The 26,880-nt window shown below is 39.6% G+C and overlaps 1 protein-coding gene across 12 annotated transcripts in view; it reads left to right on the top strand.

Moving 5' to 3' along the window:
* The first annotated feature begins 3,283 nt into the window (after window positions 1-3,283).
* The window catches only part of USP34 (ubiquitin specific peptidase 34), a 147,310-nt gene continuing 123,713 nt past the window's right edge, over window positions 3,284-26,880 (top strand). For all 12 annotated transcript variants that reach the window (XR_007506089.1, XR_007506088.1, XR_007506093.1 and 9 more), the window contains exons 1-3: window positions 3,284-3,424; window positions 22,760-22,847; window positions 26,280-26,700. Coding sequence is in view for 1 of the 12 variants with exons in the window: in XM_049801085.1 (XP_049657042.1) it covers window positions 3,382-3,424; window positions 22,760-22,847; window positions 26,280-26,700 (552 nt within the window). In the remaining 11 variants the exon portion in view is untranslated. The remainder of the gene's footprint in view (window positions 3,425-22,759; window positions 22,848-26,279; window positions 26,701-26,880) is intronic.

The raw sequence follows: 26,880 nt of genomic DNA, 5'->3' as shown, positions 1-26,880 counted from the left end.
TCAAAGAGCTGATTTGTCAGAAAAACAATCTTCCAAGATGTTTTGGCAGTTAATTTTGGTTCTGTTGTAAAATTTAGTCCAAGGTCTGTATAAGGAAGGAAGAGGAGAAAGAAAAGTGCAAATTCAAATCAGATTGTGCACATCATAGAACTACGCTTTCCATCAAAAAATCTGGTCTTTTTCTAGATGTGGATAACTCACTTGTATCATATAGCCACTGATCGATTTCCATGCTAGTGGGAATACCTGTGCAATATGATGCTAGTTAAGGAAGTGAATAAGTATAACTTCTTGGAGGTACAGGGTTTATATTCTTTTGGTACAACAAAATTAAGATGCTTTCTAAGTGTCTCTTTGTACAACTCTGGCTTCCAACTTCACAAACTTCAGTTTTGATAATGGTAAGATGTAAAGTGTATGCCAGCAAATGAAGACTGATACAATTCAGAAAATGGCATATGGCATATTGCAAAGACAACTCAAGAAAGCTGTGAAAATGACATACAAAAGAAAGATAACTGATATCAGTTAAGACAGCACAACATCAAGTGAAACATAACATTGTGTATATACACAACATAAAAGCCTCTGGTCCACCTTTGACATATCGCAAGCTTTGAAAGCAGTGCTGTAGAAAAGAAAGGTGGTTGGTACCTTAATTCAGGCATAAGCAGAATGCGGTAACAGTAATATTCTGGACTGCTGTTATTCTTCCATTATACAAGTTTTCAGGCCATCTGGAAGAGATCACGCAACCAAAAAAGGCTTTACAGGGTCTAGCACATCTGTGTCATTTTAATAACTAAACCACCATACCAGTGTGGAGGTTTAGTTATTAAACTAGTTTAATAACTAGTTAGTGGTGGTTAGATTTCTGTCTATCAGTAGAAAACACACTGTTTAGAAAAGATTATGTCAGGAGTTAAAACATCTTCAAGTTAGGTATCACAAGAAAGATTAAAAAGTTTTAGGGAAGTTCTCGGTTTATTTACTTGCAGTCTTCCTGTCTCTTGTACTGGTTATTCTCAGGACTCCTGTTTGAAAGATACTTTAATTCACATTATATGTTAATCCAAGTGACAGACAACAAGGAATCTGTCTCATGGAGACTCTTCAAGTTGTTGATTTTCTGTATTGGTTTAATTTAGTAAATGGAAATTTCAGTAGGGAATATTTAAGAATAGCTATTCTTGTTGATAACCCTAACTTGGAAAGTATTTAACAACAAGTAGTGACCTGGGTGAAAGATCATTCTAGTATTTTCCTGACTTCCACAGTAGTTGTAGTTGAGATAAGTCTTTTGTTCTAAGTAGCTTGTGTCTTAACTTTTCAACAGCAGTGGAGTTCTTTGTCTTAGCTTGACAACCTGATGCTTTGAGGTTTGTTATGAAGACAGCATTCTGTGCACTTCAGTGGGAGGTTACATATACAACCACTAGTGGTGTTATCAGCCTGTATAAATATGCACATGGAATTAAAAAAACAGACCTCCATTTCCACAATGCCATTGGACTTGTATATTTCTTCCATTTAAGTCAGCCACTGAGGAAGTCAAAACAGCTCCATTTTTTTCCTAATTTGGCAGGTTTGATTTATTTCATTTTCTACTAAGCTATATTCCATCTGCATTGCGGCTATTAATAGATTTGTTTCTTTAATCCTATGTACAAGGCAGCAAACTAGAAGTATTCGGAATAATACACTAACTCACCACTGGGTGGTACTACAGAAATAAAAACCCCCAGTACTAGAGCAGTGCCTACTTTGGGGAGCCAAGCCCTACCATGTGATCCATCTTCCAATTACATTTACCTGGGTTCGGGAGCATGTGAGTGTGCAAGATTAACAGAGAGCCGAACAGGGTTTTTCTCATATGGAAAACTGGCTAAAAAGTTGTCTTCCACGGGTCTGAGACTTTGTTCGAAATGTGCTCAAGACCCGAGTTAACTTAAGTGGTAACTGTAATCAGCATAACTTATGTAACTTTTATTTTTTAAGAGACAGACTGTCCTTCCATGAAAATGCGGTACTTCCAGCTACTCACAGAGGCTGTACTTGCCATTAGACGTTTACGATGCAGCATAAATTACTGGCCAAGGGGAAAAAAAATAAATAAGGGTCGAAAACTATATAAGTAAAAACCATCTACTTATTTGCGTTAAACGCCACCGTAGTATTTTAAACACCTAATTTTCGGGAGACTCAAGTCCACCCTTGAGTCAGCTCCCGCTCTCCTCGGCCGGGGCTGGGCGGGAAGGAGATGGCCGACGACTCTTCCGTCCCGCGCCCCGCCAGCGGAAAACGCCAGCAACTACCGAAAGACCTGAAAACCCGCCGAGAACGAGGAAGCGTCCTTGCTTACGCGGCGAGCCCCTAAGGCGCCCGCTGGAGCTCGGCGCCGCGCGCTAGGCGCTCCCTTCAGGCCGGAGGTCCCAAAGGGCCTCCGCGCCAGCCCGCCGTGCCCCAGGAAGACGTCTCCAGCTCGGCCAACGTCTAGAAAAACCAAGAGGAGGGAGTAGCCGGGCAGCGCTCACGACCCGCGGCCCGCTCAGCGGAGAGCCGGCCGAGTCTGCCGCGGGAGCCATCCTCCTGCAGCCCAGGAAGAGGCGAGAGCGGCGGGAAAGCGAGGCGCGGCGGCAGCTCGGCTCCAGGGCGCCCGAGGAGGCGGGCGGGGGCAGTCCTCCGGAGGCGGCCGCTCGCTTTAAGCAGGAGAGGCCGCTCCTCTGTCGCTGTCACAGCAGCGTGTGCGCGTTATTGGAGGAGATTCCCCCCTCGCGGGAGGCGGGAAGAGGGCAGGGAAACGCGCTTCCCGCCCTACCCCGGGCGCGCGCGGAGCTGCAACCGCCGCCGCCGCCATTTTACCCTCCCGGCCCCGACTGCCGGCCCGCCCCCTTCCTCCTCCTCCCCGCTCGCCAGCCCGCCGCTCGGCCCGGGGTGGGAAGGCGGGGCGAAAGGAAAGGGAGGAGGGACTCGGCCACCTTCGCCTCCTGCCTGGTCGGAAACTGCCGAGCTGAGCCCGAGCGCCCTGTCCCCCCTCGCTCCCGTCCCCTCCTCCTCCTTCCCCCTCAGCAAAATGGCGGCGCGTGGAGTCACTGGGAGCCAGTGAGTGACTCGGCTTCTCCTCCCCGCCGCCGCCGCTACCGCCGCTGCCACAGCCTCATTTGCATTGATCAGCCGCCCCATCCCCCCCCTCCCCCGGATCCCAGACCGGCCCCTGCCTCTCCCCCTCCCCTTCTCTTCCCATTCCTTCCCGCCCCCTCCTTCCCCTCCCCCCCGACTGACCCCCGCCCCGGCCCCCATCAATCATCAATCAGCAGCACCGAGTGGATCAATCAATGGTCGGGAGGAGGCGGCGGCGGCGGCTGCTGCTGTTAATGAACAATGTGTGAGAGCTGCGCCGAGCTGCTGGAGGTGTTAAATGAGAGTAAGTGCGGCCGCCCTCCCCCGCTACCCTCCCCCCAACACTCCTCGCCCCGGGCCGGGACCCCACGTACCCTCCTCTACACGGGCTGGGTTATAACCCCGCTTCATCTCCTTCCTTACCCCCCCCCCCCCCCCACCACCCCTTGCCTTTCCCTGCTCGCCGCCTGGCTCGGGCCTCCTGGGCGCGGGGTTACCTCTCTCTCTGCGGGGTGGCTGTAGAGGGAGAGCCTGCCCTGCTTTGCAGCTTCCTTCCCCTTCCCTCCTCTCCGTACCGCGGCTGGGCGACTTGCGGCCTGGGGAGGGTGGGCCGAGGGGCTGTCCCCGCCGGGCCTTTCGCAGAGGGCCCCCCCCCCCCCCCTCCCCCCTTTCCCGCCTGCCCCCCGGGTGTCTGCGTGTGGGGCCGGGCGGGGACGTGACCCTGCCGTTGGCGTGAGGAGCCCGCTCCTCGCTCTGCATCCCCGGGAAGCCGCAGCGGGGCCTAGCTGGCTCCTGGCTCGGCTGAGGAGGTGCCTGGGAGCTGCTCCGGTGGCTGCTGAGCAGCTGGAGGCCGGGCCTGGGCTGGGTTCCTTTTAAGCAGCAGACAAGGCGGCTCTGAGTGATCCGGCCTCCCCCCTCCCCCTCGCCTGTCCGCGGTGTGGTGTGGAGGTGGGGGGGGAAGGGACGTGGTGGGGGTGGTTGTCGGGGTACCTATTTTTCCGAGGTGACTGCTTGGCTGTGAGGGAACCGGCGCCTAAAGGCTGTGAGGAAACCTGGCTTGGCTTTGCGAGGGCCGGGCTGGCGGGTGCGGGGGGGGGGGGGGGGGCGGGTGCGGGGGGAAGGAGCTCCCGGGTGTTTCGCTTCGGGGGTGGTCTCTTGCTTCCTTCCGAAGTTTCCTCTTTACAGGTGTTACCTAAACAGCCGGGAGGGTCGGAGGGTTAATACAACAGGTATTCCCCCCGGTGCCGCTGAAACCGGTCTTCATTTTGGACACGAAATCCCTTTTGCCCCTATGCAGTAGGCCTTGCATATCCCTTGGAACCTGCTCTCAGTTCTCCGTGGCAGGCAAGGTACCTTCCCAGCTTCTCAGAGGCTTGTCTCTCTGCACTGCTTCATGAACAAAGACTAAAAAGACATGATTTGTAGAGATGCTGAGGAATTTAACAAACTTATCAGTTGAAGTTTGTGATTAGCGGGAAGTTTAGCTATCTCAAATCTTAAATGTTTTTTCTGGTTGCACACTGCGGTCTGCTTAGAGGCAAATCGTGTTCCAGTACAGTGAAGCACAGAATGCTGCCTAGAACAGGATTTGGGTAGAGTTTTCTTTTTCTTAACTCATGTGAGGCCCAATTGCATGTGGTGTTTGTTTTTTTCCTAAGATATATGAGTGGATACTATGGTAATTGAATGTTGGTCTCTTTCTTGTCGGGGAAATATGATACTCAGTGATGGCCAGCATTTTATTTGAAAAGTAAAAATGTATGTGTAAAACTAACTTTCAAGAGAGTCCAGACACTAGAATAAATCAGATTAAAAGGTTAACATCAGAGAACTGTTGGGTTGTTGAAGTTGTTTGCCAAGTTTGACTAAGCTTGTATTTCTGATATCTTGTTTTGAACAATCATTGTGATGTTTACTTAATTTAGCATGCATATCTTATCTTTCTCAACTGGAGAGATGGGGGAATATGTTGGTAGTATAGACTAGAATGCTTATTTAAACAGTAGGTTCAAAATAAGACTAAACTATCAGTGGTAGACTCATGACAGCTGTTTGTTGGGAGAGATAACTTTGCTTGGTTTTGATGGATTGATAAATAATAATTGTTTAAACTTGATCAATGTTGGTATGATCAAAGAGATAAAAGTTGTAATATTAAATTTGATATTGCAAGAAATCTCTGAAATTTCAGTATGAATTTATTTTTAGAAGCATTTTAAGGTAATTGGGGTTTAGGCAGCTAGATATTTCCCTATAGATAAAGCTATATCTTAAATTGCTTTAAAATTTTTTTCTTGCATATATAACTAGGGTATGGGTACCTTAATAGGTCTGTATAATTTAAGATATGAACCTGCTACTTATGAAAAGGAAATTTGGCTTTTTAAGTCAAATTTACTAGGGAAATTATGTACTACTATTGCTATATAGTTAACTTTCAAGAATGCTGGTCAGATAGCCTTAGGTTTGGCCTTCCATTCAGAGAGGCGAGCACACTTTAAAAAAACATAACTGTTTTGTGTTTGGATACAAAGGCATATATGATGGTGCATTGTGTGTGCCACCTACCTTCTCACTGTATGAGAATGAGTTGTAAGGGAGGTATACTTTCTTTTACAACTTCAAGTTGCGTTCTTTGCATTTCTTAAGTAATAATTAAAGGTAATGTACAAAAATAACGTCAAGCCTTGGTTTTTAAAGCACTGCAGCAAAAATGAAAAGTGGTAGTAAAGAATGAGGTCATGCCCAAAATGTGTGAGCCAGAGACTGCCAGCAGTTTCCTTTTCTGCCCGCTGAGCATTTGGGATCGCCTCTTCACTGAAACTACTGAACAGTGTTTTGAAAGAGGTCCAGGAAACATAATCTAGTTTGTTTTAGAAATTTCTTGCTAAACTAAACATTTTTACATGGAACACATACTGCCCTTTGTCTTCATTTACCCTAATGTTTACAAATAATTATTTGGTATCAATTGTATGACTGGTCACTTAGAAAGTGAACTGACTAACAACTCAATGTATTGTTTTGAAAAGAACATGTGGGAAGCTCCGGTTTTCTTTAGAGGTTACCAATTTATGGATGACAGAAGGATGGAGTTTAACAATTCTGCAAACAACCAGGCATATTTTTATTATAAGCATATTATTCCCACTGTAAACTGCTACAATATTACTCCACACCCCATAACCATGTGTGGTGCTGCAGCTTTTGTCTAGCAGTGACCTTTGTGTAGGCCCAGCGTTATGTCTTGCTAGAGCTCTTTACAAGACTCCAGGTCCTTTGGCCTGATTTTCTAACAGGTAGTCAATGGGCCTGCTGGTGTGATACTCTTAAGGGCTGTCTGAGATCTTGTTGAACTGGAAACCTGTTGTTTGAAAAACTTATTTTTTGATTAAAGGTCTGTATATATGCATATATATATTTAACAGAAAACTTCATTGCTATGCTTAAGCATGAGAAACAGGCAATGGTTTATAGATAGAAGCAGCAGTGTTGTTTTTTTTTCTTTTTTTCCATCTTGCAGCATCTTTATTTTCAGCATTTGATCTAAGTATGAAGCCCAGTAAGTTCCCTGATCTTGAAGTTATTTCCTGAGAAGTAGTGGTAGTTTCAAGTTATGATTTGTTCCAAGAACTCAGTAAAGCAGAGATTCCTCTATGAAATGGCCAGGCTTTAAAGCAGTTTTTGCATTGCAAGACAATCTGTTGTTCACTCAGAGTAAACAGTGTAATTTCTCATTGAGTTCTCTAGGTATGTTATCATCACTTATGTTTTCCCAGGCAGGGGTTTAATAGGAATAAAGTCTATAAAAAGTCTGGTCTGATTTCTGAATTAATCTTCCACAACATAAATGTTTTTAGTAGCCTTAAATGGAAGGGGGGGGGGAAAGACACAATTGTTTACTTTTCAAGCTAAGGGCACTTATTTACAAGAGACTTAAGAACAGATTCTCATGGCATTCATTACAGGGGCTCACTTAAATGTACACATTTTTTTACAGGAAAAATATGTGGAGGACATTATATGCTTTTATGTTAATTTACAGCATTCTGTATCCCAAAATGAACCCTGGTATCAACACACTGTACATTCCTTGGTTTCTTTGGATGCCAGTTCTTGTTAGTCTAGGAGGGATTATATTGAGTTTCATTTGTTCTTTAGTAATATTTACATTACTGTGCTGTCCAGAGGCCCTGATCAGGATAGTTCTGTTTTGCTAGGCACTGCGCAGATATCCAGATAGTCTTAACCCTAAAATAAGCTAGAAAATACAGAAATGTAACACTAAACATGGATTTTTCTGTCTCAAGTCCTTTACATCACAGTTTTGCGGGTCACTGTCACACCTGAAGCCATGATAATAGTTTGAGCTACCTATAGAACCATGCTATCACTGGACACTTGCATAGGCTTTACTTGACAGTATAGAGTATGTGATCCTCCGTGATAAGTGTTTGTTGAGTGCAAGATTGTCGTTGTGTGCCTGGGAGTGCCTGTTCTTAGCTTAAAGTGGTTCTGAGCTACTTCTCAGACTGGTCTGGAGTCAGCTGTGCTTGTAGTCCTGGCTGTGGTATGTCCCAGAGAGCCTGACTGGGCTTGGTTGCCTAAGAGGCTTCCCTTTGGGACTGCAACTGGTGTTGATGTATGTTGACTTAAAACTCTGTAGATGATTTTGGTGTAGGTTTGTTTTGTTCTTGTTGTTTGGTTTGGTGTTTATAAAAGTAAGGAAAAAAATTACAACATGAAAAAATAGGTTTTATTATACAGCGGCAGTTGTGGTTTTAGCTAACTTTGGTAGGGCTAGGTTATTCCCAGTTCTTGGTTTCTGGGAACTAAGTTTGTTTTCCTCCCAGCATTCTGCTTCACTTTCTTCAGTGATTGCCTGTTTAGTACAATTTTGTTTTTTTCTAGCAGCTCTGAAACCTTATAAAATCAGTTCACATTGATGAATAGAGGCTTCTAGGTATTATTCTATTACGCAAGCTTGCAGGCCATTTTTCTCGTTGTGTTTTCTCTTGAAAATATATAAAAAAACACAAATCAAAACAGGGTCCATACAGTTTACTCAAGCACAGGAGATGGATGTAGACTAATATTGTAGTTTTCTGTCCTGTTATCATTGTCAGTTGGCCTGCAGAACTGCTCCCAATATGATCAGGTCCATAAAAAACTTGAGATACTGGAGTGTTTTACTGTTTCTTTAGCTTCAGGATAGCCCTGAATTTGGATGCTGAAGATGCTTAACCTGACTTCTTGTCGCATAATTCTGGCATTTAGGAAGTACAAAGGGTAGACTTAGAGGTTGTGAGTGAGGCTGTGTTTACCTTGAGGTAGGTAAGAAATTGGAGTATTCCAAAACATTGCAGCATTCAGTTTGTTCTTTGGGATCTGGAGAGGATTTTATGCTGTGAATATTCGTGTGTTATTTTAGATATAGAGTATATGTTATAGTAAGATTATTACAAATATTGCATAATTAACATCACTTGGTCTACAAGAGCTGCTGTGACTTGTTCAGTCATTGCCTCTAAGCTTCAGTGTTGATTATTTGACAACTACTAGTGTTCTAGTGTTTTGTGCAGATCCAGTGTTTCATTTGTCTGTTTGATGATTCCTCTTGTGCAAAACTGTAAAACAGTTGCCTCTGTTGCATGGCGCTTTTTTTTGGGGGGGGGGCTTTTATTAAAGATTCATGGTTTTTTTCCACTTACATGATACTTCCATGTTGAGAACCTCTGCAGAGACTCTATGGAGGAGTTATTGGGGTAACTGCCCAACTTTATGACCCTAATCTAAATCTTTACTGTCTCCTGTTGAAGAAACAAAGCTCAATTGTTTATAAAACTTAAATTTAGTAAGTGTTTCATGTTTATTTCTGTCTTTGATCCTTTTTAAGGGGATGAGCAGCCAGACTTAAAGGAAAATGAAAATAACTTTTCATTTATAGCAGTATTGCCAAATTGCAGTTATCAGGGACTGTGGTGAAGTGCTACTCCAAATGCATCAGAGTAACCAGAGGGGAAAAAAAAAAATTGGACGAACTTGTATCCTGTCTAACTGTGAGCTTTCTGAAGTAAAAGGGAAGGTGACACTAAGATAAAATTGTTTTAACTTGTTTGTAACTGTAAAGCAGTTGAAGGAAAAACTCTGTGACTTTAATAGCTAAAAGGCTTCTATTTTTAGAAACATATTTCGGCTTTTGTTCTGTACAATGGTTTTGGTTATTTGATGTGATCAGAAACGATTTGGTCCTGTAACTTTTCCCGTTCAGGCTGCTGAAGACTGGTTCTTTCTCATTGCTCAAGCCGCTTGATCACTGATGCTGAAGATTAGTTTACGTAAATCCCATTCTGCTGAGTTTTGTTGCGAGTTATGTACTGTTGACATGTATTTACTGATCTTTCTCTTTGTGTACAGGGAAATCTTATGTAGGATAAGTACATACTTACAATATCCTTAAAGCTTAAGTGAGCCATGGAAGCGAACATCCTTATACTTCTTACCACATGTAATATTAAGGAAATTCATTCCTTTAATTGTAGTAGAGATTCTAAAACTTTATGCTGCAGATGCTCTCAGCCTTCCTAGTAAGGGGCCTGCGCAGACTCTACAGTTATATTCCTGCTTATTTATGTGAATAACTTTTAAGGAAAATCAAGAAAGAAAGAAAAAGATCCCTTGCTTTATTTGATTTGTTTCTTAAAAAAGATATTTGACTAGTGTAGAACTTGAAGTCATCTTGTTTCCTGTGTAGGAAAACTTCGCATTAGATTCACACACACACACCCCCACACACCCCCCCACACCCCCCCCCCCCATACCTTTTGGTGCTGTATTGCTTTTCCTCTGTAAGGGTAGTTTCCAAGTTATGGAAGTCCCAAGCAATTTCTGAGACATGTCCAAGGTGTTTTAGGCTATCCTGGATGTCATCAGTGTCAGTTCCTTAGAGAGACTAGCTGTTGTAACTGTCCTTAGATGCTCAGGTAATGTGGAGCGTCACGGGGCATTGTCAGTAAGAGAGTGCTAGGGCTAGAAATTTCGAGCTGTGGTTGAAGGGGCAGTACCTTGGAGAGCAGACGCTGGCCCTGTTTCCCTCTGCCTGCCTTGGAGGTGATGCCCTGGCTTTTGGAGGACCAAAGGTTTTGTCTTCCATGGAGGTATTTGCATGGCTTCAGGGGATTATGAGACTTGCCCTTTCTTTTAATTTGTAGAATTCCTTTCTTTTTCTTCCTTGTTAAAAAGTAAAATATATTTCTTCATTGTTAATACTGACTTTCCACTTTGTGGCTTTTAATTCCTTGCTACTTTGCTTTTTCCGTGTCACTGCAGTTTGCTTCTGTCTTCCTGTGTTCAAGTAACATTGAATCAGAAAAGCAGATCTTGCTTCCTAGAATCATGTTCTGTGGACAAGTGTTGAGCAGTCTGCAATTTGGCATTTTGGAGATTGGAAAGGGAAAAGCAGTGTTTACTACTTAGTTCCTTTTACTTCTTGTATTTTCTTCTTTGAGTATTTAGTTTCATCTAAATACTCCTGTACCTTGTCTTTCTTGCAACTCTTCTGCTAGCTTTCAAAGTTGTTATTTTTCTGTGCTCATGATTTTTTCCATTTCTCAGTTTCCGTTCTGCTTACCCATATGCTCTTTCTGCTCTTCCCTCTATCCTCCACCCTGCTTAATTCTGCAGTGTGGCTGTATGTATAGTTCTGTGTCTTCATATGGAAGCCTGTTAAAGGAAACAGTAATAGATTCCCCCCGCCCTGGCCCCAGTATTCTCTTAATGACTGTTCAGGTCTGATTCAGAAAAGATGAGAAATATCACAGTCAGAAATTGCCTGTGGATGATAACAGTGCTACATTGGTGTCTTGGTGCTTCTAACAAGTTATGTTTAGTCTCCCACTGTACAGAACAGAGTTTCTTAGTAAGGGAGAGAAAAGTTCTCTGTATAGAATAGCTTTTATGATGTACTTTTAAAAAAATTTTTTTTATTCCTTTTCTTAATGTAGCTCATCTGTTAGTTTTACCAGCTCAGGTAGCTGATAAGTAAGGCTTTTTCCAGGCTAAGCTACGCAGTTATAGTTGTCAGGATGCTGGGACAATGTGAAAAATAATCTTAGCATCTTCAGGAGCAAGCGGTTGTGGTGATTACTCAGTGCTGCTTGTACTAATAGCATGCTGCAATTAAATATAGTTATGGCCATTTAATTTCTGTTGTTTAAGCATATGTTGGGGTAATTTCTTTTTTTCATTTTGTGTAGCAAATTGGCAGTTTCTAGGATCTAATCAAGAGGTGAGAAGCCATTCTTTTCACTTTCTTCCTTTCATTGTCTGAATGCTAAACGTGGACATGCAACTGTGAGGATCTTTGTGGTTTTCTTACCATCTGGTAAAAATACCCAACTTACTTGTAGTTTTAAGAAGTTTTACTTGTGGAATTTTCCAGAAGTGGCATGTATGGTGAAAGGTGAACTTCTTGAGGAAATCTGGTGCAAATGCATTACAGCTATATGCATATGTATAGAACTTCTCTGGGAGATTTAGTGCTGGAACAACTGGTTGAAGAAGTTGAAACTTGTCAGAAAAAGTCCTTGTAGAAAAAGCACCTTTGAGTGTTGACCTTTATTTAGCTAATTTGTAGAAGGTCTGTAAATACGACTTCAAAACATGGGACAATTGGGGCACAATTTCTAGATCAGCCTCCATGCACATCATCAGTTCCCATCTAGGAAGCGAGTGGCAAAGCTTTTTTGCCTCTTTTCACACCAGACTGAAGAAGCCTCCAATTCATTGCACCATTTTATTAGTTGACTTCCACTTGAGACTTTTTAATTTATGTAATTGTATACAGAAACAGGGAAAAGTTTAGGATGAAAACTAAAGCAAAGCAGGGCACTGTGGCCTTAAATATGTTAGCCAAAAGGCTTACTATATACACTGCTTTTAGCTACTGTATAGATTCCTTAACAGCTGAGATTGTGCAACTTCCATACCTGCTGTGCTGATGTGCAGGCAAGGCTGATGTTTTTGTAGTTGCTTTTTGGCAGATTCATGAAGAATAACTAAAGCCCTGGAGCATTTTGCAAGCCTTGAAAAAATTGGGTGGGTTTTTTTTTTCTTTTCCTTCTTCCAGCTATAGAAGTACATCACTTTTAATTTCTTACTTTGTGTAAAACTAGTGCCCTCAAAACATGAAGTATTTCTCTATACTTACAAGATTAGAAGTCCTGCTTTTTAAGCTGCAAGTGGATTTTTCTTGAGAAGGTAGTCTGTTGCCTTTTACGTGTTGCTCCATAACAAATCATGGGCACAAGAAGTGTACAAATTGCATGGTATTAGTGTGTGTGCTTCATGCTGTGTTGTGCAACACTCATTGTCTTCATCTCTCTGTTGTGTTTCTCGCTCATTTTGGGGGGGAATTGATAATTTTAATGAGAGCTTAATTTCATTTTCAGGAAACGGTCAGTTACCTGTTTCGTAATCTGTGACATGTAACTATAAAATTCTTCCTAACTTAAGTTACAATACAACCCCCTTTGTTTTCACCACTAGTGAAATTATTTTTTTTAAAGGTGTGTGAACTGAAAAACTAGTATTTTTCAGAGTTGTCCTCTGCCAACAGTCTCTGTTTTTTGCAAGTCTTACGATCAGTTTTCATTCTAAACTCCTTGGGCATCAACAAAACTGACAGTGCTTTCACTTCTGTACTCTTTCTGATTGGAGAAGCTATGAATAGTGCTGGGAGTGGACAATGGCATGTTTGCAAGGGAGGATAATTCCAGAAAAGCTGTAGAAGGGCTGGAATATCAAAATGTACTGGGTAATTTGGGAAATGGTCTGTCTGTGAAAGGCTTACATAGTACAGTTTACGCCACTCTCTTCAGTCACCTGGTGTTTCGGACAGGAGGCGTATGGTGGAATTACATTCTAGGCTAGCAGTCATCAGTTGACACAAGAGTCTGAACGACTTTAGTTTCTCCTTCTTGGAACTAGTATAGGATAGCACTGGGGAGTGTGAGCTCGAAAGCTTGATTGAAGTAAGTTATTTTGCTTGGTTTAAGGATGTTCAATGCAGTAAATTCTTAGCTGCATTGGCCAGTCTGAGTTCTTTCACAGTTAGGAATACACTATGGCTAGTTTACTTACAGTTGAACTAGTTTGTTTGGGTTTTTTTCTCTGAGCTACTTTTTTTCTTAATCTTTGAAATTAAACTTTTACCACAAAGTATTTTACGTCATAAGTCTTGATGCTTGATCTGCTGATGTAATATTTAGAGTAGATGCAGTCTGATCAAGTTGATCAGATTTGAGATCAATTTTCATCACTGTCTTGGAAACTCATTAAGTCTTAACAACAGTGCCAGTTTGATTCTTTCCAAAATGAGTTGGCTTTGTACTTTGTGTTTAGCCATAGTTACAGATACTGACCCATGTGCGCTTGCTGATAATGTGACTTGCAAAATATTTGTTTATATCAAAATGACATCTGTAAATACGTCTTCTGATTAGGGGGGATGCCTGTAATGGAACTTAACTGCAGTCTTGGAGATATTTTTATAGGCCATAGACATTGCCTTTAGCCATCTCTTACTTCTTTCAGTCTGCTAGCTTTCAGAAAAAAATATTATATAATTATGCTATTGTATTATAATAATGTATGTATTATAATACACCATGTCTTTCAGTGAATTATTAAATACAGATTATCTAGCAAAAGTGAGTGCAAAATTTGAGCATATGTTTGAAAGTCGAGAGAGAATGCAACTTCGCTGCTTGCCTATCCTTTCTCAGCATTCTCAATATTTTACTCTCTTTTGAGCGAGTGTTGCTTGTGTCTGTGTTGATGAAAACAAATAATGTCTTGGAGTTCAAATGCTCGGCAAGCTCTTCTTGGGCTTTCAACGCACTGCTTAAAGCTCCATTTAGTATAATGACCCATTGCTCATTTATCTACATTACCTCCTTGTTTAAGCAGGCTCAAATATACTTTGTAAGAAATAAATTAATCATATTTGCATGTCATAAATTTTGTCCCTAAAACCTGGAGCACAGTCATTAGGTGCTTTTGTTAAAAATCTACTGGTAATATGTTGCTTCTTACTGTCTGTGGTGGCTCAGTCATGGGCCTTTTCTTTCTGTTTGTAGGAGAAAAGCTGTTGTTGTTTTCTGTAACTGATTCATAGTGTGCCAAGTAGTACAGCTGAACTAATTTGCAAGGTTCTCTCTTGAAAATAGAATGCTTCCTGGAGTATGTATTTTAATTTTTGCATTCCTTGCTACTTTTAATTAAGACTAATAGAAAACCTCTTTAGCTTTTGAAATCTTGTTCATGCAATGAAATCTTTGTTCTACTTACAAAATAGTTTGATAAACTTTGAGTTGTATGTTTTCAACTTTAAGTAGTATTTTTTAAAAGTTCAGAGCTGGAGTATTTAAAGAAAAATAATTCAAACGCAGAGACATTCAAGTAGTGATACATTGTTTTTGAAGTTAATATGTTAAAAGGAAATAATGCAAGTACTCTGTTTTAAACTGAAGATAAGCAATCCTTTATCAAAGCGGTAGTTTCAGCATTGGCAATGTCAACCCTAGCTTTGGAAATTTACCTGCGGTAATTAGTGATATGCTAGGATATTCTGGTTTTATGCAGTGCTTGTCCAATCCTGAATTGATTCCTTAAGAAACTTTTATTGGCCATTGTCATAATATTATGATGGTCAGCCTGAGTCTCCGCATCTAGTATGCATCTTGGTGATGTCAAGCAGACTTGATTGTATGGAAATACTACTTAAATTGAGCTGATTTTTTTTTTTTATTAAAAGAGGAACTGTAGCAACTTCATATTAAACATGAAAACGCAGACTTCCCAGAATTGTAATGTTTTTTATCTTGGAGTCAAAGACAACTTACAATACTGACTTAAAACAGGACTCTGCAAGACCTTTTTTTTTTTTTAAACACCAGCGAGTGGCGCACATGCTTCGAAATTACTTTATAGTTTTTTTTCCCTAGTATATGTAATTTCCCTTTCCCTGGAGAGGGAGGGCTGCAATATCTTTGCTGCTGAAAATCCCAAGATAACAGAAGCATTAGGAGGTACAGTGCAAAGATACTATAGATCTTTTCATAGATGCCTTCCATCTGACATGACTAACATTGAACCAGAGCTGATAAACCCTTCTGGACCCAGGCTCACCCATGCTGTACTGCCAGGCTGTTGCTCCTCTCACTCAGGCTTCCATGGAAATGCAACAGCTTGGACATCACACCGGTCTTGAGCAGGCTTTGTGCGCTCCTGCTATGTAGTGTTGGGGTCAGTGAGACCTTTCAGAAGCTGAGGGGTTGAAAAGGACAATGCTGAGACTCCTGGTGGGTCTTCTTGAGCTAGCAAAGCCAGAGCGATATGCAGTTTGTCCTATTTTATTCCATTCACAGCCAGATAATCCATAAGCTGATCTTATACTGCTTCCTACTAGTGTTTGATCAAAAAAGCCATATCTACATTACACAGTATTTAACTGAGGCAAGCTCATTCTGCTCTGTTTGCTTAGTAGTCTTATACTTCTCTGTATCTTTGCCACTCTGTGCTGGATGTGATGCTGCTTGTTCTCCCACCATTGGCATGACCCAAACTGAATTGTGTATTTCACGTTCCCATCTAGTCCAGATCAAATTTCTACTGCTAGATAGTACTGCATGGATTGAGTATTTGTGAACTTTGTACTGTGGTTAACTGTGTGGGAACAGTGTGAGTTTATACAGCATAGTAACTTAGGCTTTGCTTTGTCTGAAAGTTGCAATGCTACTTCTGGACCTGAACTTGTTAATGAAGCAGCACAATTGTATTTTGTGTTTGAGATGGTATATCTAAGAGTTTATTCAGATTATAATTAATCCAGGTAGTTCTGGGTAGAATAAACTCCAGTGTTCTGGGTAAATTATCACCTGATAATTGAGATTTGACCCCATTCAAAATAATTTCGTGTAGAACTGTTCTCCTTGGAAGCAGTTGCTGTGGCATGTTCTCTTTGGGAAGGTGAAAGTCATAAGATGCTCTTAATAAGGACAATTGTTGACTTAGGCAGATGTCTATGGCCATTCTACAGGGGGCATTTTAACCCAAAGCAATCGTGACCTAGCATGCTGAAAACTTTAGGATGGCGTCACTTTTGAAAGATGACAATTCTTAAATTTCACACAGCTTTTTGGAGTCAGCTTCTTCTGTTTTGCTCTAGACTGCATTAGCGTATTATAGTAAAAGGAAAATAGGTGTTTGCTGGAGAAGATGAGGGAGATAGGATGGAGAGGGACATGTAGAGACTCAGAGAGAACTTGGGGTGTTTGCAGGGAAACAGGGAGATATATAAAGGTAGCAATTACCTAAGGTCAGCTGATTTGCCGTGTTTTGGTGAAGTTGTATCTTAGAAGTGCTGTCTAGCTGATGAACGTACCAATGCCTGTGCTACTCCTGGTTGTGTAACTATGCTATGCATTGGAATACTGAATTAAAACTCTTCAAGCCCTTCTGATCTCATGGTAGCTATGAGGAATTATGCAGGTGCTGAATAACCAGCAGATGACTGATTTGGGGGATACTTGGGGCACCTGGTGTAACTGCTTTTTCCTTACTCTTTTGAGTAGTTTCTGTATTTCCGTTCATAAGAACACAGTATTGTTGAGACTTGCAAACCTTTGTCAGATTTGTTGAAATTGCTTTTATGTTCAAAAGTTTAAGTGTCTGACAGAGGCCAGTAACATGATCACAGTTTGTTTTTCTAAGGAAATAAGACTTTAAAAGGGTTGCTAATTCCTGTCTTTAAGCTATTATGTTGTCTCTTGTAACATTTGCTTTGTAATCTCTGTATATTTTGTAATCAAAAGCCTGTAGGAAAGCAATAGATTTATCAGGTTGGAATATTTATAAATATAAGAAATGTAGGGTTAGATTTAGACTTAAAATGAATTCAGGTGTGTTGTGGGAATGAAGGGGGGTGTAGTTATCCATAATGCTGTGCTGTAGTGATACGATAAGGGTGGGCATTGACAAGTCAGTGTCATAAAGATAGCATAAAGGCACTCCGAAGCACCTTAACCATATGATTATGGAATTTTATTACTGCAGTATTTTGGGTTACAGATCTGATTTTTCCTATGTTAACCCGGCATTTGAGCAATGTTTCTAATACTGAAGAATTAACTTGCTTTTTTTATTTGATAGTACATACTGCAACAGTGTTTCAGCACTCTTTGGGTATGTGTATCTAGTCAGTATTCTGAGGCGCTTTTGTTTTGTGGAGACTGAGGAGTGGAAAGAAAAAGACTTATTTTCCTCACTGAAAAGTTGTAGGGAAGCTTGGACAGTTAAACTATTGCCATTGAACTTCAAGTTGACACTGTCCTTTTAGATACTTGTCAAAGATGGCTTTGTAAACGTCTGGAAGTCTGGTGAATCAAGCTAAGGCAATCATGAATTCTTAATAACAAAAAAGGAGTAATTCTAACAGATAAAAGTAGAAAGGGAATGGGAGACACTAAACTCTGTGGCTACGATCTTACTTCCTTTTGATCATAAAAAGAAAGAACCCTCCTACAAATAACAGAAAACATCTCAATGCATAAAAAAAAAATGTGCTGTTTCTCTGTGTGAACAAAGGTACTTATACAGAAGATTATGTATATATTCCTTTCAAGATTAGTATGAATGTCCCCAATACTATTTACTTTAGTGTGTGGCTCTTGTTTCTTTTATTCTGTTTCAGGGAACAATTTCTGAGAATAATGTCCATTTTGAAAGTGATCTAGTCTTTCCTATGAGAAGCTGGTATCAGATGAGGCTTGGGGGAGGAGGGGGAGGGAGGAGAATCTGTATGCAACTGTACCTCATTACAGTTTTGAATATGTAGAAATTACAGTTATATATATTAAGGAGTTTTCTATTGTTTACTGCTTACTATATTATGTTTCTGGAAGTAGAGAAAGTATACTTTAAAAATTGATTGGTTTTACTTGCCATTTGATTTTGTACTTAGTGTGATAAGTGACCTTTGGATACAAGATATTCCTCACAAGTCTAGCATGATAGTTGTCCTTGAGGTCTAATTACAGTCTGTTCCTCTAGCTCTGAAGTTCTTACTAAAAATGCACTTATGATCTGAGCTTCGTTTGTTCACATTTGAAGTTATATTGCCCCCTTCTTTGCAGTTCATTTATATTTTTCTCATCTTCTGTAATTTTCTTGGTTTAGTAGCTTTATTAATAGTTTTTTTTTCTTAGCTTGGGAGATCATGTTGTTTCTAGTACTATAATACACTTTTGACAAATCGCCCTTTTGTGGAAGATTAGGTAAATTACCCAAGTTTTCATTTAAAGCTAGCCAAGTAAAATGGGAGACTGGGGAAACAGCAAGGAAATACTCTTTTTTTCTGAAATGTTTTAAATTTTTACTTTGACCATCATTTGTTTTGGCTTCTTGTCAGCTATGTGAATAAACAATTACATTTTAAGTATGTCTGATTTTTTTTTTTTAAGAACATCTGATAACTTATACAGTAGAAGATGTTAAAAAAAATCAAATAATAATTACTACTTTGGATTAGTTAAGCAGCTCAGCTCTTTCTTGTATGGTGTTACTGTGACAAAACATCTCTAAACCATCTTGTAAAGATTTGGCGAAATAAGGCATTGCAAGTATGCAGAAAGACCCCATTTCCTACATTATATTTGTAGAATATATTTAGCTGAATTTACCTACATGCTAGTCTGTCTTCTTTCTGCTGGTTTGTTCTGTCTTGGATGGATCTATTTGAGGCCTTCACCATTTTGTTTTTTCCATACTCTAATAGTAACCATCTCTTCAGTTTCTTTGCCTATAGATGAGCAGTATTAGGGTGAAGTTACTCCAGATGGGGTGGGACAATTTTACATCTGCAGTCATGACAGAGGTGTTTACTTCTCTCAGCCTTACACTCCTTACGCTTTCCTTCCCAGCTCCCCCTGCTTACATAGCTGCCACTCTGAGTATTCAGTGGCTTGCAAAGCCAACAAAAATGTGGATAGTTTTCAGTTAGATTGGTAAGTTGGATTTGCTCAGTTCCCAGTCTAGCTCTCTGGGCTCCTGTAGGAGCACTAATGGTTGTTGAAATGTATGGCTATGGATGCTGTTAGTAGTGTGGACTTACTGAGTTATGTTGATTTTGAAATTGGATCTAGCGCAGGACGAAGGTGTTTGTGTGCGTGGAAAGTAAGAGGAAAAAAGGAAGGACTGGAGGGTGGGAAGGTCTAAGGCTTTAACTGAGAAGAAAATTTTGCTAGAGCAGTTTTAAGGAAGGAGGAGAAAGTTGAGTCTAGAGCTCAGGAGTAAATTAGGAAGGCATCTCTAACATTGCTAGCTTGTGAGTGCCTGGAGAAAGAAGCAGCCACTGGAGATAGGGGTGGACGAGCTGAGCCTAGGATTGGACTGCCACTGCTGAGAGAGATACTAATAGATCATGGAATGACTGGCTGTAAAGCTCTGGAGCACATATTATCAATTCTTATTGATGAGAGCACACAAGCTGCCACTTCAGTCTGCTTCAGATGCTCTCAGAGCACACAGGTATGCCTTAGTGCATCTTGTGGGAATCACTGTCTTAGGTATGAAACTAGGGGAAAGTCTTATCCTCCAAATCAATTTGCAAGAAGGAGGCTTGTCACAGTAAAAGTTTTTGAAAAAGTTTGATTTAATTGTTACTGTTGGGTTTGAAACACTGGAAGTGTGAGAGACTGGGGAGACAGTAGATTAAGGAGGATCTAAGGCATGCAGTATGCTTGAATATGGGAGAGAATAAAAGGATGTACTTTATTTACAAGTGAACGAGCCTGTTTTAACTACTGATCTGTTTAAGGTAGAAGAAAACTAGTTTGAAGGGAGAGACATCAATTGGAAGTGAAATCATATGCAGCAAGGGAGTCCTTACAGAACCGACTGAAATCAACAAATGTGCAGGAATGATGATGAGTGTGGTTGTTCCTATTGCTTTTCTGTTTGTACTTTTTTCAATTAAAAAAAATACTAGAAAGGCTTCATAACCAATTGTTGCAATACTTAAAGCTGCATGAGTCCCTAAGGAGAGGTACTGTAAATCAAGAGTATCTACAAAGTTGATACTCAGAATCAGGGACTTGAAAGCCTAAGATTTAAATTTTGCTTGTGAGGACGTAAATTAGTTGAGCTGAAAAATATCGTTTCTGATAAGGAGCAAAAGAGAGCTTCAACTAAGGTCCAGTAGGAGAAGCCCTGCCAGATGTGTGACTGCCCTTTTGGTAGTGGCACAGGCTTTAGATCAGCTCAGTTGGAAAACTGCAGCCTCAGTGTGGTTGCTCCTGTTTTGAGCTTCCTGAGTATTTTCAGGAACAAGAACATTATTTCTAGGTACAGAAAACAAAAGGGAAATCATGTATGTAGCCACTGTATTAATTAGCAATGATTAGTAAATAAGACCAGTTAAAGTTGGTCTACATGTGAGATGTAGAATGCATAAACAGGAAAGTAATAGGTTTCTCCGACTAGTGCATATACCTCCCTATTTTTTTGACCTGGGGCATAAGCTTCGGTATTTCCATAACTTTTACATTCTGTATGCTTTACATGGCAATTGTAGCTTTTAAGGGACCAGTTTTCTTAACTTTCAGTTCTTAAGTTTTTCTTAACCATGTAGAGGGAAATTTGGGACCATTTCAAACTATCGCGGTGAAAAGGCTGCTCTGGAAGTTAGGAGTTACTGTCCTACTTGTTAGAGCATGTGGTTTTTAAGTAGGCTAATGTGGGGACGAAGGAAGTTTTATAAATCTATGTGTAAGATCCTACAAATTAGAATTAAGTTTGTTGCTACTAAATTGTTGTCAGCAGTTTTTGTGTCAAGTTTGAAGCAATTCATCTTAATGAAAAAGAAAAAAATGCTTACAAAATTCGGAAAATGAAGGTTTTATGAACGTTTTATGCTGGGCAAGTCTTTTTTAAGATACTATCTGTAGTTAAGGATGTGTCTTTTGCAGTAAGCTTGACCTAAATTGTTGGACAGAGTTCTTGGTTTCTTCAGTGCTGTGCTTTGGCCTGAAGAGAGTCAAGTGTCATGGTAATTTGCAGTGTTTAAAATAAAAAGTAGTATCAAGTAATATCCGTCTTTTAGTCTGTTTGTCAATTTTGTACTTTGTCCAGTGTTATGTAGGAATCTTTAAAGCCTTCTAGGAGTGAGACAGAAAAGTGATTTTTAAAGTTTAACAGTATCCTACTGAGAGGCTGCTTTTTGTGTATTTTTATATTTGTGTGTGTACATATATATGAAAATATGTATGTATGTGCATATGTAATGTCCTTATTTCAAAGAAGTCATAAGTATTTGTTTTGTGTGATTGTTCTCTGAAGTGGTATTCTTCTGAACTGTACTTTCTGATCGGTGCCAGCAGACTTTAATTAGCTTTAGTTTTTGGAAACCTGTATTCATAGGACCTTGCAAGGCTGAGGCTGGAAAAGAGCTTGAGGTAGGGATCTGGAAGAGCTTGCCTCAGTTAGAGAACCTTTCCCACAAAGCTTGCTTGTGAAGTAGATTTGTGAGCATGTAATACTCGAAATTTTATGTGAAATGAATACTTGTTTTTGTTATAAATGAAATGGTCAACTTAAAAGGAATGCTGACATTCTCAGTTTGTGTAGCAATTAGATAGTTACAGAAGTGTATAGAAATTTAGGACACGGAGGAAATGAGAATTGTGCTTTGATAGTTGGGGAAAGGTATCTGGCTGGTAGACAGAATTGCAGTGCTCCAATATATAATCGGTTGATGCGTAAGTAAGTAAAGATGTGGACTACTACTGATGTTTGGTTTATTACAGCGTATAAACATTTTTTAGATGGAAGTGGGACATTTGATAATACCTCATTGAAATATTTGGGGTTTGAATTTGATACATAACTGTTCTGGTTTCTGGCTGTAATAAATGTGGTAAGCGTTTATCATTTTGCAAATTAGTGATTCATAATGGTTAAATGTCATTATAGACATGTCTATATATGAAAGTAATAATCATCAATTTAGCTAGTCTGAAATAACTTTATACATACACTACACGTTGTTCTTATCTTGCTAGTTTTGTTGTGTTGGGGGTTTTTTGTTTTGGTTTTTTTCCCCCCTATCTTTAGCTGATCAGGAAAAGGAAGTTAAGGTCTCATGGTCATCTCAAAATGCAGCCTTGTAAAATTGGGGGTGGAGTGCGCCTGGTTAATGAGTAAGATTGTTGAGGAAGGTTCATATTTGAAAGTGCACGTCAATCAGTAGTTCTCAGTGAAGCCTGTGAAGAATATTTCATAAGGAGAGGATTAGAAGAAGGGGCTGTTCTCAATCACTAATTTTCACAACAATCACAATTTCACAGTATTCAAGAATACTGTGCAGTTTCTGTTTTCAAGTTAGTTGCATCTAAACCTTACCTGTGCTTACTGAAGAAAAAAATATGTAGATTTGGTTGAGGACTTCAGTTTCCAGTATGAAAATACATTTACAAAATATATTTTTTTGTTTTTTATGCTATCAAAGATAATTTCTAATAAAAATAGAGCAATTGCGCAGGGATATTTTTGCTACTAATATGTTTGGGTTTGTTTTCTTTAGTATCGGACATTGAAGGTGCTGATGGGTTGCAGCTCAGAAAGGAACATGCCCTCAAGATATTTGCTTACATCAATTCCTGGACACAAAGGTAATTTTGGATTGAGTTTGAGTGTTGATGTTACTGGATCATCTGGAGTAGGTTTCCCTTCTTAAAAAATACAGTAGAGTGAATTAGAATGGGCAAGCTATTAATGTGTAGCTAAGTGATACTTGGACAGTAAAGGACATTTTATTACTTAGAAAATAAAAATAAATGTATTACCCATTTTGGGCAAAGCATATTTTGAATCTGATTGGCATTCTGGATGCTGTAATAATTGTGTAGCAATAAATATCTATATTTCAATTACAAATAATGTGTGTTGCTCCTTTAACATGAAATTTTCTGACCTTATTCTGTGGAGGCAGGGTAGGGTAAGAAGGATTTAAGAAAAGATCACTCTGGGGCCATCATGTTTAATTTTTCTCAATGTCCCAATACTCTGAGTCAAGATGACAAATGATTGCAGCCCATAGCTACTAAACTGATAAAGAAAATCCTTTGCGCATGGTTGTCTTAAATCAACTACATTATTACTTTTAATCTATTATTTAGATTACTGTTGTTGTTGGGGTTTTTTTTTAAGGTACTTATATCAGCTATTCTGCTTACCTCACAGCTACTTACTTTTTTCCAGCACAAGGAATTCTATGGATATTAGTTTTTAGAAAGAATCTACAGTAAGGATGTTTTGGAATTCAGTGTTCAGCAGTGGTCACAAGACCAAACTGAATTGTAAGAAATATTGGGAAAAGCATAGAGAATAAATTGGAAAACATTATTCTGGCATTTAGAAGACTCCAAAAGAAAAAAAAAGGAATGTCACATTTTGAATACCTGTGAAGGCGGAATCCTCTCCTTCCTCATTCTGCCCAAGGAAGGCACTCAAAGCAAATTCATTATGTCCTGCAATATGCTATTAGACACAGAGAGGGAATTTTAAATCAAAATAAATAGCAGCAACAGAAACCAGAATCCTGTCATTTCTTGACAGGTCCTAGATCCCAAGTTTGTCTGAGGACAATTGCAGCCTAGTCATTTTCCAGGTCATCATCTGTTCAGAATTTTGTTCTGTTCAACAGCTGTAGCATCACAAATCCAACCTGAAGAAAAAATAAAGACTGGATAACATTTAACTCTTTATTTTCTTCTGGTTTCTTTTTACCTTCTGTATGCATGGTTTCACACTATAAAAGAGTATGGAAAACAGTCCTTAACCTATTCAAAGCAGAGTCTAGCAAAGAGGACACAGGAAGGAATTTTACTTTGCATTTTAATTTCATGTCCTGTTTCTACTCTGCCAAATGGGCTTTTGAGAGTTGTGCTTGTTGTTTTGTGCTTGAGGCCTTCCTTAAGAACTACTTTTTATTTTGTTACCTATAGTTTAAATCTCTGCTTTCCTTCAGAAGATCAGCTGGCAACTCAGCCTGAAGAATACCTTTTTATTCCATCTGCATTTAGTGTTTCCATTTTGGTTTTCTTCTTGAAAGTGTTAATGTTCAAAGAAGTCGTAGCATACTCATTTTTTCCCAGATATTTAATTTTTGGTGGAGCTCTTCTTCCTGTGAACACATTCACATATATGAAGACTTAGAGGTTTTGCACATACCTCTGTCTTGAAAATAAAATGTGCCTTCGCCCAATAGAGAATTCTCCAATATTGGTTGGCATTCAAATACAGCTGTGTGAGAAGTATTCACCAGACTTTGTTTTTGTTGTCATTGAGAATAATTTGTTACAGCCAAGTGGGGTAGTAATTTGTAGGCATAAGTGGTGGACCTATTGTACATAGTCTTCCCCAAGGATAAATGCTTGAGGATATGCTTGGTTTTGCCTGTAATTCATTGTTGTCATTTGTTAATATGAAAATACATTTACAATTAAATCATGGGAATCTATTTTTCAAATAGGCAAAGGCACACTCCACTTACACAATATTAAAAGGATTTTTCTTCCTGCTCAGATGGAAAAAAAGGTTTTAGATGCTTCCATCACTACCTGTGCTGGAATTAGGGAATACTGAATGTTATCTTTCTGTCTAACCCACTAAAAAAAAAAAGAGATCTGTGTTCAGAATGTCTGTGCCTTAAGAGCTGTAGCTTAAGGGCGTATTTGTATTCCATCAAGAGAGGCAGCACCCTCTACCTGTCATAGTTCTGAGTTCTCTGTCTTTTTTTCTTACAAATTATAATTATTAAGCCCAGTTTCTAAATTAAATGCTATGCTTTGGCAAATAATTTTTAACCACTTCTCATTGATGACTTCTTGCCCTATCTTTTGCCTGCTAATTCTCTCAGAAATGGTATGTGTAATTTTTATATTATTTTAGTATCTGAGAACTCTAGTCATGGATGGGAGTCCATTGTTCTCTGTGTAACACGAGAAAGGTCTCTACTGAGCACAGTTACCAGTTTATACAGCAGTTATATTGTTTAGTAGAGTTCTGAGTGAGAAAGAGTTGAGCTCATCTCAAAGATTCTGATACAAGCATGTAGCCTTTAATTTTAGTCTTCATTGAAGTCCCCTTGCTTACTGCTTGCTTTGTTCTCTACGGTCTCCACGATTTAGATCCTTTTAGGGGGATATCCTCCACCTTTTGTTCAGAATGAGGATGTTGCTTGTTTGTATGGAAGAAGCAAATGTTCCCAGACAATAGATTCTAGGGTATCGATCTTGGGGGGAGTTTATGCACCCAGAATCTCTTTGACATATATAGTTGTCCTTGCCCACAACTAGAGCTATATTACAGAGTTTTCTAACTTGATGATCTGATTGATTTTTCTTATTATGTGGATAAAGGGATGGTGTATAGTTTTTCCCCTTGTTCTTTTCAGTTTACAGTCTGTCAGTAGATACTCAGAGGAATAATCTCAGCCTACAAAGTGAATAAAGCAATGAAGATACTTGATACTGCTTTTTCCCATATGGGTGAAGGGTACTAATGTGCATGGGGTTTCTATCCAAATACAGATAAAGCAAACAAGCTTACATAGTCAATTAAAAATAAAATTATTTTGCAGCCCTGTTGATTTAAAAATAACAATAATTAGTTCTTACACAGTTGACAAGCATGTCAGGTGGTTTATTGCAGTAAATATCAATAAAGAAAACCAAATGAGGAAATGGATTCAGGAACATACTGAAGAACATTGCTTCTGTAGTAGTATGGTGACCTTGCCTCTAAGATTTCTTTTGTATATTTTAGTCACAGTGGCAGCTGCTAAATGATAACAGGGACTTCATAGTTTTGGTAAGCATTTGGAAGTAATGGGATGTTCACAGGGTTTAAGGAAGGCTTTGTGACTCCCTCTTGCTGCTGGGTAGAGTCTGTTTCATTTGGATTTCCTTACTTTTACAGGTCTGTCAAATATTTTTTTGTTTAAAATATTTTAAAGTTAAGAGTTCTTTTGGTCAGTTACCTGTTCTGATTGTAGCTACTTCAGGAATTTTTATTTTTATTTTTTTTCTGTTTTCTTACAGACAATGTCTGTGCTGTTTCAAGGAGTATAAACATTTGGAGATCTTTAACCAAGTAGTATGTGCGCTTATTAACTTAGTGATTGCCCAAGTTCAAGCTCTGCGGGACCAGCTCTGTAAACATTGCACTATTAATATAGATTCAACATGGCAAGATCAGAGTAATCATGCTGATGAACCCCTGAATGTAGAAAGAGAGTCTCATGAAGAAGAAAGTGGAGAACGGCAAAAATCTATAGAGAAAAAATTAGATTCTGCAAGAACTTGTATCCTGACAGAGGAGGAGTCTGCAAAGAACACTGATGCTTTTAGCTTATGGAGCACTGATGAGAAGGAAAAGTTGTTGCTGTGTGTGGCAAAAATCTTTCAGATTCAGTTTCCTCTGTACACTGCTTATAAGCATAATACTCATCCCACAATAGAGGTATATCTTATCTTTATGTGTATATTTAATTATTTTGTAAAAGGTTATTTGTTCTGATTAATGAGTAGACTGTGCGTGTTTGGTGACAGTTGCTTTCACACAGGATGGGCAAATTCAGCTCTCCTGTTGACTTCAGTAGAAGTTTTCAGAGAAGCTTTTAAAATGACACATACTCTTACA

The sequence above is a fragment of the Accipiter gentilis genome, chromosome 5 (genome assembly GCF_929443795.1).
Source record: "Accipiter gentilis chromosome 5, bAccGen1.1, whole genome shotgun sequence".
NCBI lineage: Eukaryota > Metazoa > Chordata > Aves > Accipitriformes > Accipitridae > Astur > Astur gentilis.
This window is presented reverse-complemented; position numbering and strand designations above follow the sequence as displayed.